We start from the raw sequence: 12,541 nt of genomic DNA on the forward strand, positions 1-12,541 counted from the left end.
ATGTTTTGTATTAGGATTTCTCTCTGGATATAACTAAGACACATTTTCCTTTGTTACTGCCCCATTTTAGTACTTCCTCAAATTCTGCTTGTGTCACAAAAGCAAGGAAGCAGGAAGAAACCAAACGCCTTCAGATATAATGTCTAGATTCAAAACAATTTCCATTATTACTGTTGTTACTTACTACTAGCAGTAGTGTAAGGAGCAGTAATCCAGTTTTTTTTTTTTTTTTTTAAATATTTAGTTATCTATTTGGCTGTGCCGGGTCTTAGTTTGGTACGCGGGATCTTCGTTGCAGCACGTAGGACCTTTAGTTACGGCATGTGGGCCCTTAGTTGCAGCATGTGGGCTCTTAGTTGCAGCATGCGGGATCTAGTTCCCTGACCAGGGATTGAACCCAGGCCCCCTGCATTGGAAGCACAGAGTCTTAACCACTGGAAGTCCCAGTAATCCAGTTTTGAAGGAAATTTATAATCAACATACAAGTGTCATAAAGATCACACTTGTGCATGTGTGTGTGTGACAGCATGTGTATATGTGTGAAATAAGCATGCAAATTAACTGGTCATGAACCCAACAGTTTTAATTCTCTGGAGCAATCTTGGATACACTTCATGAATTCAGCTGGCAGTTTCTTTCCTCAATACAAATCCCTACAGAGTCAGGAACTCACCTGCAGGCCCTCTCCGCCCGAGCTATGAACTGCAGGGCCTCTGTAGGCACTGGTCCCGCTCAGCCCTGGATGACCCTTAGAGGCACCTGCACTTCTGCAGGGGACTTAGGCAGAGCTGAGGGTCGACCTTATTAACTTGTGTACACCACTCAGGCCTCCACGTTTGGAGCCACATCTTCCTATTTTGTTCAAATAATTCCCTTATACTTGGACTATCACAGAAACGGGAAAACCATACTCCTTAGAGGACCTGATGCTGATCTGGGGAGAGACACTTACCACATGGCGTGCATGTATGTGGGGGGCAGGCGTGGGCTGCTGACGGGGGTGCAGTTATACGACCTCATGATCCTTTCCGCCAATAAAAAATTTCGAAACAGACTAGCCACCAACAGGTCCTGTCTGAAGAGCTTTTGGAAGAGATCTGAGGGCAGAGAAAAGAGAAAAAGGTGACTTCAGTGACTCATGTCCAGCATTTAAAGCCAAATATACAAATTTACTGTCCTTCTACCAGAAGTTGCAACAAGCAGGTTGGAACCGACACGCACATTCTGCACTGGCAGCACCTACATGACACACGTAATGTGAACAAACATCAGAACCCAACCGACCGGTCACAGAAAAACATAAACGTGTTTTATACTATAGCAGTAATTTGGGTTTTAAGAAATGTGGATGGTGTGTGACTATGAAGGCAGATGAGCCCTGAGTCTGCCCCGAAAACACTAAGGACCTGAGCAGACACCTCTCTGAACTCGCCCTGCATCACTGCTCTCGACCTGATGCGCGATTCACTTCATCCTCTCAGAACCTTCGGGGTCCCTGCCTTCTCCCGCCCACATCCTCAGGTTTCTTCACTGAGGGGAACTCAGTCCTCCCATTTGACTTCTCTCACACCCCAGCGCCAGAGTCTCCTGACTCTGGGGCAGCAGCCTTCCCGCCAGTCCACGGCTGGGCAGCCTCACCCCGAGGAAGCACGTTCCACGCAATGGTGTCCGTGATGGCCGTGAAGATCCAGTTCAGCTCGCCCAGGGGGGTCCTCCTGTCGTTCAGCCGCCCGGGAATCCTAGGAAACACGAAACAGTCACAGAGATGGAAACAGGCGACAGAGGCAGGAGGAGGTGGGAAGAGAAGGGGTGAGGGGACGACGACGTGTCAGACGGGGGTTGGGGGGAGACTCGGCCATGCCAGGAGGACCTCCTTGCCTCGCCGTGATCTTTGAGACTCCTGTACGTCTAACCTCACATCTTAAAACTCAGCCTCCACTTCACTTTCTTCCCTTCCCCACCTGCACAGGAGCAGCGGGTGGGCCCCTCCGGCACCCCCGTGTGACAGCAGGCACAGAGCTCTGCTGATCAGGCAGGTCCCCGGGGCCCTAGAGCCCCCCACAGCCTTGCTCTCAGCCTCCAAGTGGACGGCCCCCACACCCTAATCAAGACACTCCTGTCGGACAGGACACCGGTCACCTCCCAGAAGCTGAGGGCAATGGGAAGACCTCTGTGGGCCCAGCTCTTCACCACACAATCATTCACCTGTTCAACATCAAAACAGACCTAGTCAGGCCTGGATTCCACCTCTTAAATTCACACGTAGTCCTGGCGCAGCATCGCTGGACTGAAAATGCCAGCAGTGAGGATGTGAGAGGTGGGCCAGCAGCATCACAGGCCTCCCAGCGGGGCGTGTGAGGGGAGCTGGGCTTGCTTCCCCACCCCCTGGGGGGAAATTCGAGCACAGGAAGAAAAAACACAACACACAACTGGGTGACACTCTTTTGGGTGGTGCTCCATTTGCGGCCACTCACATACGACACCTTTGGGTGTATGAGCTGGCACAATCCTTCTGGAAAGGACAGACACATGAAGGACAGAAAACATCTGTATCCTTTCCTCAGTTAAGTCTGCTCCCAAGAATCAATCTTGAACCAGAAACGAAGAATGTGGAAACAAGGTATGTTTTTCAGTGTTTTATTTATAACAGTGAAAAGTCAGAAACTACCTATGTGACCAATAATAGAGAAATGATTAATTATGGAACAACCACAATGAAATAACTACAAGCTATTAAACTGTTGTTTATGAATATTTTAATGATATGGGGAAAAGACTGCTTTGTAACATTAAATAAAGAAGTGGGGCAAATATCGCGCTGTCATAATTACACAGAACACGTACAAGGAGAGCCGATCGGGAGGAAAGCCCTGCAGTGAGGCAGTGGCGATACTCTCCTTGTCTTCACATCTGCACGCAGTCAGCATCGGCTGCCACCCCTCTGCCCACTCACCTGCCTCTCGCCCTGGCAACTGGTGGTGACAGGATGGCGTTCTTGGAAGAAGGAGGGTCTGCTGAGGTCTAGTTCCAAACCTGGACCAAGCGCATCATGGGTGTGTGCAGTGCCCCTTGAGTCAGGTGAAGCAACACAGCCCCAGCTAGCTCCTTGGGGTTTGACCCTTGGGAAAGGCCGCTGCGTCCCCAGCAGTGAGGAGTTGCCCTGCTGCCGGCACTGTGGCCAAGCCATCAGAGGGAACAGAGGTCACTCCTTGTCAGGTGGAGGTCAGTGTGCATTTAGGTGTGTTTTAAAAATCCTCATCTTGTGACAATCGCTGGCAGGTAAATGCAAAACTAAGACTCCCACTATGATCTCCTGAAAATTCTATTGACGTCTTTCACTAAAGCTCATCATGAAACCACAGACCAAGCCATCTGCCTGACTGATTTCAGACAGACCTGGGAACCATTCAAAGCGATCAAATCAACCAATCATTGCAAGACCCATCTGCATTCGGCAGCCTGGGATGACAAAGGTGGAAGTGAGTCCCACTTCCCTCCCTTTTCACGTCATTTAGAATTAAGTCACTTCAAAAAAAAAAAAAAAAAAAAAGAATTAAGTCACTTCAGAAACTTCTTGTTTCCGTTTTCCTTTCTGTAGTTGATCCTAAGGCCGTCAAAACCCAACCCGCTCTGGAAGCTGTCTGGGCCAGTGATGCAGGGCCACAAAGAAAGGCACAGCACAGAGTGTCAAGCCCAGGACACGTTTCATTACACAAGTTTCTTTCACCTACCCCCCCCATTTCATTAATAATCAAGGTGGTTCTTTTAAAATTTAAACCCACAGTGTTAATCAAGGACTAACTTTTATGTGAAAAGCACAAAAAGCTATAGTTTAGGAACAGATCATGGAACTGGGAGATGAGAAAAACGAACTCTAGTCCCAGCTGTGCATGTCTGGGTAGCTTCTGGCGTCTTGTTTCTCTGCTCTGAGTCACCCAGGTTAACCTCATATGCAAAATGGGGACCAAAATAAAGTGGATAGCACTTCCAAAGGAGATGCAGCAGAGAGCCAGCAGACACTTCCTTGGAAAATGCATGCCACCTCCTCAAACTCCTCATCACCGCTGTCTGCAGTTGGATTTATTCTCACCTCCCCCGACATCTGGGTTCACCTACAGCTTCCAGCACTGCCCACTGTGTGGAGCCTGACTCCAGCAATGGCGACTCTGCTTCTGGATCTTACAAGATGACCCCAACCTGAGGTGTCTGCCTTCACCCCTTGCTTGGTGTCCTCACAGCTCAAATTTAACATGTCTAAAATCAAGTTCATCCTCATTACTGCCATCTTCTTCTCCCCTGTAGCATGTGTCCTCGCTCCAAGAGTCTCCATGGATTCTCTTCCATCAGAGCTCGAACCTTCAGAGACAGGGCCCACTCATCTCTTCCCCAAGTGTAGCTCGTGTTTCCTGCTTCTTGCAAGGCACCTCTTCCACTGCCTTTTGGTAACCACTCCCACTGCAAAGGTATCCTCAATGGCCTTCTTGATCCAATTCATACTAGGCAGGGTGACGGCCCCCGGTATACCTTTGTTCAAAAATCTACAGGGTTCTCTGCTTACTGCTGCAGTGGTTTCAAATAGTTCCCTCTATTTCAACAAAATCTCACTTGGAATAAAGGAAAGCAGAGTTCCTATGGCTGGAGGGGTGAGGGCTGGGAGCCACCAGCTTCACAGTGGCCCACACCTCCCCAGATGGGCCACTGCGAGGCCTCCAAGGAGCAAGGGTGAAAACTCTGCCAATGGAGTTAGGTAGAAAGTTTCCACTTGGCTTCAAAGCCATCACCTTGACACAATAAACTTTGAAACTAGCTCCCTCTGGTTGGGTCCATTACCTCGCAGTTGGACAAAAATATCAAACTCAGTCTCCCCTCATTTGCCCACTTGGAACAGCCTCCCACGTGCCTTGGGCTGGTTCTGGCTCAGTCTTCACAAGCGAAGCCCAACTTTCCTGTCCATGAAGATGTCTTGACCACAACAGCCTTTGCTCAGGTCCTTTTCAACTGCATCTCACTCGGGATTTCTTTGGCAGCCCACCAATTGCTTACTTTTCTTCTTACTTATTCAGTGTTGCTCCATGCATGTTAATTATCTGTGTAACTAGGTAATAAATTCCTTGTAGGCAATGACTTACTTTCCTCGATGTAAATCAGTCTCTTCACAGATTCTGGTGGAGTGCTGAGCACATGCACGAGCTCACAGCCCACACATCTGACTCACGTTACTTCCCTACTTAAGAACATTTGCTCCCACCTGGCCAGCAGCTCCCTGAACCCCGTGTGGTGGAGTGACTGACATGGAGGGGCACCGCCCAGACCCCCCAAGAGGGGCTGGCTGCTTAGCGGGAGGATTATGTTCGAGTACACCATCCAGCCGGGAGACGAGCCCGTCTCAGCTGTCAGGTTGGCCCCAGCTAATGATGCCCAGGGCAGAGGTGTGGGGCCTCCACAGGCGGCCCGTGCTCTGCAGCTCAGCATCATGGCCGCTGCTTCTTCGCCTCCCTCCCGTGCTTCTCCCCAATAAGCTTGTGTCCCTTGTCTCTGTGTCTGCCCTCATCAACCAGCCAGCACCATGGTCTGGGGTAGGTGTCTCACCTTGCCTGTCCTCACCTCCATTCGTTACTTTCTGTGTCTCCCCAGCTTCCTCTCTCGCCAACACGCCGATGTCTAGCTACAAGGAACTTGTCCTCCTCATACAGCTCACGTGTCTCCAGACCTGCGCAGATGCCCTCCTGCCTCCCTGGCCCAGGGGTCCCCCCAGGCTTTAAGGTTCTACTCTGAGGCCCCCACAGAATTCCGTAGATGACAGCTGGTGCCCAGGCTACATCTCCCACTAGGCTTGGGGCTCTTGGATGGCAGGCCCACGTGCTTCCTTGTGCTAACCCAGTGTTCACACATAGCATCTAATGCATAACAGATACATATTTGATGAGTGAGTGGATGGATTCTTGCTGCATGATCACAGCTCTGTGTAAATAAAATGCTAAATGAAAAACTATGGTTTCCAAGAAAATGACACAAACTCACTAAAAATACTCAAGTGATAAGAAGATAACACAAATCATCCCAGATTTCACCATCTAAGAACCAGCAGAAACATTTTGGTGACCATTCCTCCAGATATCTCTTTATGCACAAAATCAAATAATTTTAAATGCACTGAAATAACAATATGAAAAGACATGCTACATTTTTGTTAAAAACATCCACCAATAATACACTTAGGAAAAAAGTCTGGGAGGGTCTGCACCAAAGTAGTAACAACAATTATATTGGCATTGTGGAGATTATGGATGATTTTAATTCTTTTTGCTTATCTGTATTTAATAATATATATGCTGAAAACACACCACTTGCATAATAAAGAAAAATGAAACTTTTTTTTAAATAAGAGGGAAGCCAAGCAAGTTTACCCGAAAAGGGAAAACATTTGAAAACTTCATGTTTTATGAATTTACATAATCTCACATTCAGTTCAAATAAAGGAGGATGCACTTTTACTTTGTCTGCTCTAAATGGCTTTATGAAAATGATGGTGCAGAGAACTTTGGGCTAATTCATTTACTTAATGCAAATAATTCATTACTTAGAAATGCTCTGTGACTAAGAAAATGGGGAGGTGAACCCAGCAATTAAAAACAAATTCATTCATTCATTCATTCATTTATATTTTAGCTGTGCCAGGTCTTAGTTGTAGCACGCGGGATCTTTGTTGTGGCATGTGGGATCTTTTTTTTAGTTGCTGCATGCGGACTCTTAGTTGCGGCATGCAAACTCTTAGTTGCGGCATGCCATGTGGGATCTAGTTCCCCAAACAGGGATCGAACCCCAGGCCCCCTGCATTCTTACCCACTGGACCACCAGGGAAATCCCCAGCAATTTAAAAAAAAATAATTCTTTTGAATATCCAGGTCCATATATACTGGTTAGATATTTGGTTAGACAAAGACAGATAAACGAGACCAGGGTTCTCAACCTGTGGGGTAAGGGACAGTGCTCATGATGTCACCAAAAGGAGTCCCTGAATATGTGTGCAGGTACATTTTCTCAATCAGTTAATGCTATACTGAAATCAGATGTGTGCGCACGCAGACACACACAATCTTAATCATTCTAAAAATTCAGCTGAGTGGGAAAAGAAAACTACTTGACATAAATGAAGGTTGGGAACTTCTGCCCTAGATAGTACATTTTGGGACATATTTCTTCATATGCTGACATTCTGCTGAACCAGACCAAGCCACATCTCTATAAGACTACTTTCTAATGTCTCTTTATTTAAAATTGTGTACAATTCAACATTAATATTATCTGTATTTCCTATTACACAATGGCTTTTTTCTAGCCATTCACAGATTTCAAGTGATGATCATCCAAGTCCGTTTCAGTGTGTATGGAACCTGCAGTTTATAAAGTGTGATATGGTTTGTTTGTAGCCTGAATGGTTTGCAATTTTACAGAGGAGTCCCCCTTTAACTGGACTGCAGGACCATGTCTGAGTAGTCAGGAGGAAGGAAATGAGAAACACGCAGTAAGAAAGCCTGGTTGGAAATGTAGCCACACTTGTTTAAATGCAGAAAGCCTGTGGACGATGCACTCAGCTCTCAACACTCACCCAGAGACACTCAACTGTGCAGCCACTGGGACGCTATCTTTGTGCTGAGTCAGCCGGGCCCTAAATTACATCTGCAAAGCCTGGGGCGCACGGTTCAATTACTCTCTTAGGGTTTAGAAGACCTCCTGGCAATGGCAGGTGAGGTGACTCAGACCATTCTCCCACTGAGAACAACCAGAAAGGCTGTGTGTGTGTGTAGGTGTGTGTGTGTGTGTGTAAATCTTTTTGAAGGCAATGGAAGGCTGGCAAGGATGTGGGGAATCGTGGGGCCAAAACCTGAGAGAGAAAAGCCCCAGGCTTGAGCCGGCACCTGGGGCTCCATTTGTCCCAGAGGTACCTGGCAACTCTAAGAAGCAGAGAGCCTAAGCTGAGCTTGGCGGACTCACAGGCTGGAGAACAAAAACTGAGGGCCCACCAAGGAGATGGAGCTCAGGTAAAACCCCCAGTCTTGGAGCTGGGTGCAAAGGATGAACTAGAAATAACACAAACCACACAGCCTCAAATCATCTCAGATTTCTGTACAATTTCCATTTTCAATTTGCAACATTCAGTAAAAAATAACCAAGCATTTATAATAAATATAAATGGAATATAATAATTTTGAATCACTACATTGTACACCTGAAAATAATATAATATTGTAAATCAACTATACCTCAAAAAAACTCCAAACAAAAAACCAAACAAAACACCCCCAGGCATTTCTAGGTTTAAAACCAAGAAAAACAACTGACAAGAGAAAGAGATGGACAGAGGATTCAGATAATGGCAATATCAGACACCAACTTCAAAATAATTTTACTTAATATGTTCATGGAATTAATGCACAGGATGGAAAACTCTGGCAGAGAACTGGAAACTATAAAATAAACTCTGGAAATCTGGGAACCTCAAGAACTTAACAATACAGTATATTAAATTTAAAAACTCAATAGATGGGCTGAACAGCAGATCAGACAACACTGAAGAGAGAAATGGAAGACAGGTCAGAAAAAAAATACTCAAAATTAAGCAAAAGAGACAAGAGATTGGGACATAAGAAAAAAATACATAAGAAACAGTGGATATTGTGAAAAGACCTAAGATGTACATACTTGCGTCCCCAAAAGAGAAAATGGAATAGAAGCAATATTCAAAAACAGAATGGCTCAGGGACTTCCCTGGTGGTCCAGTGGGTGGGCTCCACACTCCCAACGCAGGGGGCCCGGGTTCGATCCCTGGTTGGGGAACAAGATCCTGCATGCATGCCACAACTAAGAGTCCCCATGCCGCAACTAGGAGTCCACATGCCGCAACTAAAGATCCTGCATGCCGCAACGAAGATCCCGCATGCCTCAACTAAGCCCTGGCACAGCCTAAGTAAATAAATAAATAAATATTTAAATAAATTAAAAAAGCATTTAAATAATGCAAAAAAAGAGCCACTCTTTAAAAAAAAATACGATGGCTCAGAATTTCCTACAACTGATGAAAGACATCAAGGCACAGTGTCTTAGTGAGCTCAGGCTGTCATAACAAAATACCATAGACTGAGTGGCTTAACCAACTGAAATTTATTTCCTCACAGTTCTGGAGACTACAAGTCCAAGATCAGGGTGCCAGCATGGTCAGGTTCTGGTGAGGATGCTCTTCCTGGGGGCCATAATTCAGTCGATAGCATTCAGGTTGAAGAAATGCTATAGTCATAAAGCGGGACAAATACAAATAATGCCCACATAGGCACATCAAAATAAAACCACCAAAATCCAAGACAAAGAGAACTTCCTAAAAATAGTCAGAGGAAAAAATGCATATAACTTTCAAGGGAACATGTATTAGTAAGGGTTTCGTCAGGAGACAAAAACCATGCCAGTAAATTAAGCAGAGATATTAAGCAGTATATTAAGCATTTAATATTAACTGCTTTAGCTAAAATATGGAGATTAACTAACTACTAAGAAGGATAAAAAGAACTCTAAAAAAGACAGGATTGGTATCTGTAGGGAGCAGCTACTACCTCTTCAGCTCAGGGAGTACACCCAAAGAAGGAGCAAATTTGGAAGAGGCCCCACCCAAGGCTAAGACTTAGATCTTGCTGGAGAGGGTGTGGCTGCACCCCACTGGATTATAGAGAAAATCATTACCCCTCAGAATACAGGTGCATAAATCTTTAATAAAACATTAGTAAGTCAAATCCAGCAGTATATCAAAGGGTAATACACCATGATCAAATGGGGTTTATTACAGGAATGCAAGGTTTGTTTAAATTAACATTTGAACATCAATAATGTAATGAAACTATTAACAGAACAAAGGAGAATAAATTATTATCTTAATAGATATAGAAAAAGCATTTGATAAATTTCAACACCTGTTCATGATAAAAACTCTCAGGAAACTACTATATACAAAAGACAACTTCCTCAACCTGATAAAGGGTATCTATGAAAAATTCACAGCTCACATTACCCTTAGTGATATAAGATAAAATGTTTTCCCCTAACTGATCCTTAATTAGGATCACAGCTTGGAGGCTCAGTTTCATCACTTCTATTTAACTTTGTAGTGGAGGCATTAGCCAGTGCAATAAAGTAAGAAAAAGGAATTAAAGACATAAAGATATGAAAGGAAGAAGTAAAATTGTATTTATTTGCAGATGACACAATTATATACATAGAAGATCTTAAGGAATCTATAAAACAGGTATCAGAACTAATTAGTGAGTTTAGCATAGTTAGAAAAATGAGGCTATTATACAAAAATCAAATGCATTTCTACATGCTATCATTGAACAATTTAAAAACTGAAATTAATTTAACAAACTATTTGCAAAATATATACAGTTCAAACTACAAAGCATCAAGACAACGAAGTCAGTATGTGATAATGATCATGGTAGATGAACCCACTTAGTGCTACAGAAACACCATGAATAAATATCTAAATTAGACTGAGGACTCCAAGAACTAGAAAAGGGTAGAAGGGAATATACCACAGTTAAAAACACAAGTTCGGAGCTATAAAGTTTGGGTTTGGCTCTTGAACTTTTACTTACTATTGTATGACTCTACTTCTTTTATGCTCCATCCCTTGAAAATGCCAATAAGGACCCACTTCTTTGGATTAAGTTAAATGAGATGATGTATGTGAAGCACAATGGCTGATATATAGTAGGTACTCAGGTAGATGCACATACAGCTCTAATAATAAACTGACTCTCAAGGAAGGTCCCTTGTCAGGGAACTAAGATCCCACAAGCTGTGCAGTGAGGCCAAAGAAAAAAGAAAAGAAAGAACTGTTGGGAGGATACCCAGTGAACTACAATATGAGTGTTCAGTAATGATGGTGATACAGGTGAAATGCCTCAATGTCCAGCAGATGCCTGCAGCCTCCATCACTTCTCTGCAGTACTTAAAATTCCAGAAACTAAATACAACAGTCAGCAACAAAAGAGGAAGATCTAGTCCAGCATCACTACATGATGGGGGTTAATGTCCTCCTGGGCATGTGACATGCACTGTTGACTGAAAGCTTCTCTCTGGACACCCAATCCTGATCTCACTGACCAGACCTCTGACCAGAACTAGGCAGAGTCCTGAGGATCTCCCCTGCTCTCACACAGTGACCTCGAAGCATCTGTCTCTGACTTCCTTGTTGTAAGATGTATCCCCTCAGAATCCCGTTGGACAGCTCTGACCACTCCCCTCAACAGAGAACTTCACTTTATACTGCATTTGTCACAGTCAGAGATGTTTGATGCCATTTGCTGAATTCATGGGATTAAAATTAAAAGTAAACAATAACAACAAACTACAAAGTATTGCTGTGGTAAGTTTTTAAAAGACTTAACTGGGGAGACACACCACGCTAATGGATCAGAAGACTCAGTATTGTTAAGACGAGAATTCTCCTCAAATTGGTCTACACATGCAACGCAATCACAGTACAAATCCCAGCAGGCTTGTTAGAAACTGATGAGCTGAGTCTAAAATTGACATGGAAATGCAAGGAGCTAGAATAGCCAAAACCATTTTGAAAGGGAACAGATTTCCAGTAAAGCTACAATGATCAAGATAGTGTGGTTCTGGCATAAGGACAGACATAGAGATCTATGTCATAGGACAAAGCAAAAGGACTACACAATTATATTCAAATGATTTTTGTCAAAGGTACCAAAGTAATTTAATGGGAAAAAGACTTTATTTCCATGATGGTGTGGGAACAAATGTACATCCATACAGAAAAAACTGACCCTTGACTCACTGCACATCATGTATAAAAGTTAACTTGAAGTGGATCATAAACTTAAACATAAAAGTTAAAACCATAACAGTTTTAGGAGAAAATCTTCACTACCCTGGGGTACACAAAGATTTCTTAGGTGGGACACAAAAGTATAAATCATAAAAGAAAAAACTATGAGGTCAGATTTTATCCAAATGAAAAACTCCTGGTCTTTAGGAGATTGTTGTGAAAATGAAAACAAAAGTCAGACTGACCAAAAATATTCACAAGATGTAGATCTGACAATGACTTATATCCAAAATATGTAAAGGACTCTTGAAGGCAAACAACACAATTAAAAAGTTGGCAAGAGACATGAATATACATTTTATTAAAGAATGTAAATTAATGGCCAATAGCACACAAAGAGCCACTTAGCACCATTAGTCACTAGGCAAATGCAAGTTAAAGCCACAGGACACAGCATCACACACCCATTAGACAGCTAAGATTAAAGAGACTAAGAATACCAAGTATCAACGTGGATGCAGAACCTCTGGCCACTCACACATGACTGGGGAGAATGCTGAGCTGGGAAGTTTCTGATAAAGTTAAACACACACCTGCCACACCACCCAGCCATTCCATTCTTCAGACACAAAAAAATACAGTATCATCTTCTATTTATCTGAAGCTCTAGAAAAGATAAATCTAATGTATGAGAAAAAG

At 43.8% G+C, this 12,541-nt stretch overlaps 1 protein-coding gene across 2 annotated transcripts in view; it reads right to left on the reverse strand.

The window, feature by feature from the left end:
• Positions 1-12,541, reverse strand: part of RPTOR (regulatory associated protein of MTOR complex 1) — a 342,733-nt gene that overhangs the window by 90,610 nt on the left and 239,582 nt on the right. For both annotated transcript variants that reach the window (XM_060081126.1, XM_060081127.1), the window contains exons 8-9: positions 1,639-1,739; positions 953-1,097 (exon numbers count right to left, since the gene is read on the reverse strand). In XM_060081126.1, the coding sequence (XP_059937109.1) occupies positions 953-1,097; positions 1,639-1,739 (246 nt within the window). The remainder of the gene's footprint in view (positions 1-952; positions 1,098-1,638; positions 1,740-12,541) is intronic.

The sequence above is a fragment of the Mesoplodon densirostris genome, chromosome 18 (genome assembly GCF_025265405.1).
Source record: "Mesoplodon densirostris isolate mMesDen1 chromosome 18, mMesDen1 primary haplotype, whole genome shotgun sequence".
NCBI lineage: Eukaryota > Metazoa > Chordata > Mammalia > Artiodactyla > Ziphiidae > Mesoplodon > Mesoplodon densirostris.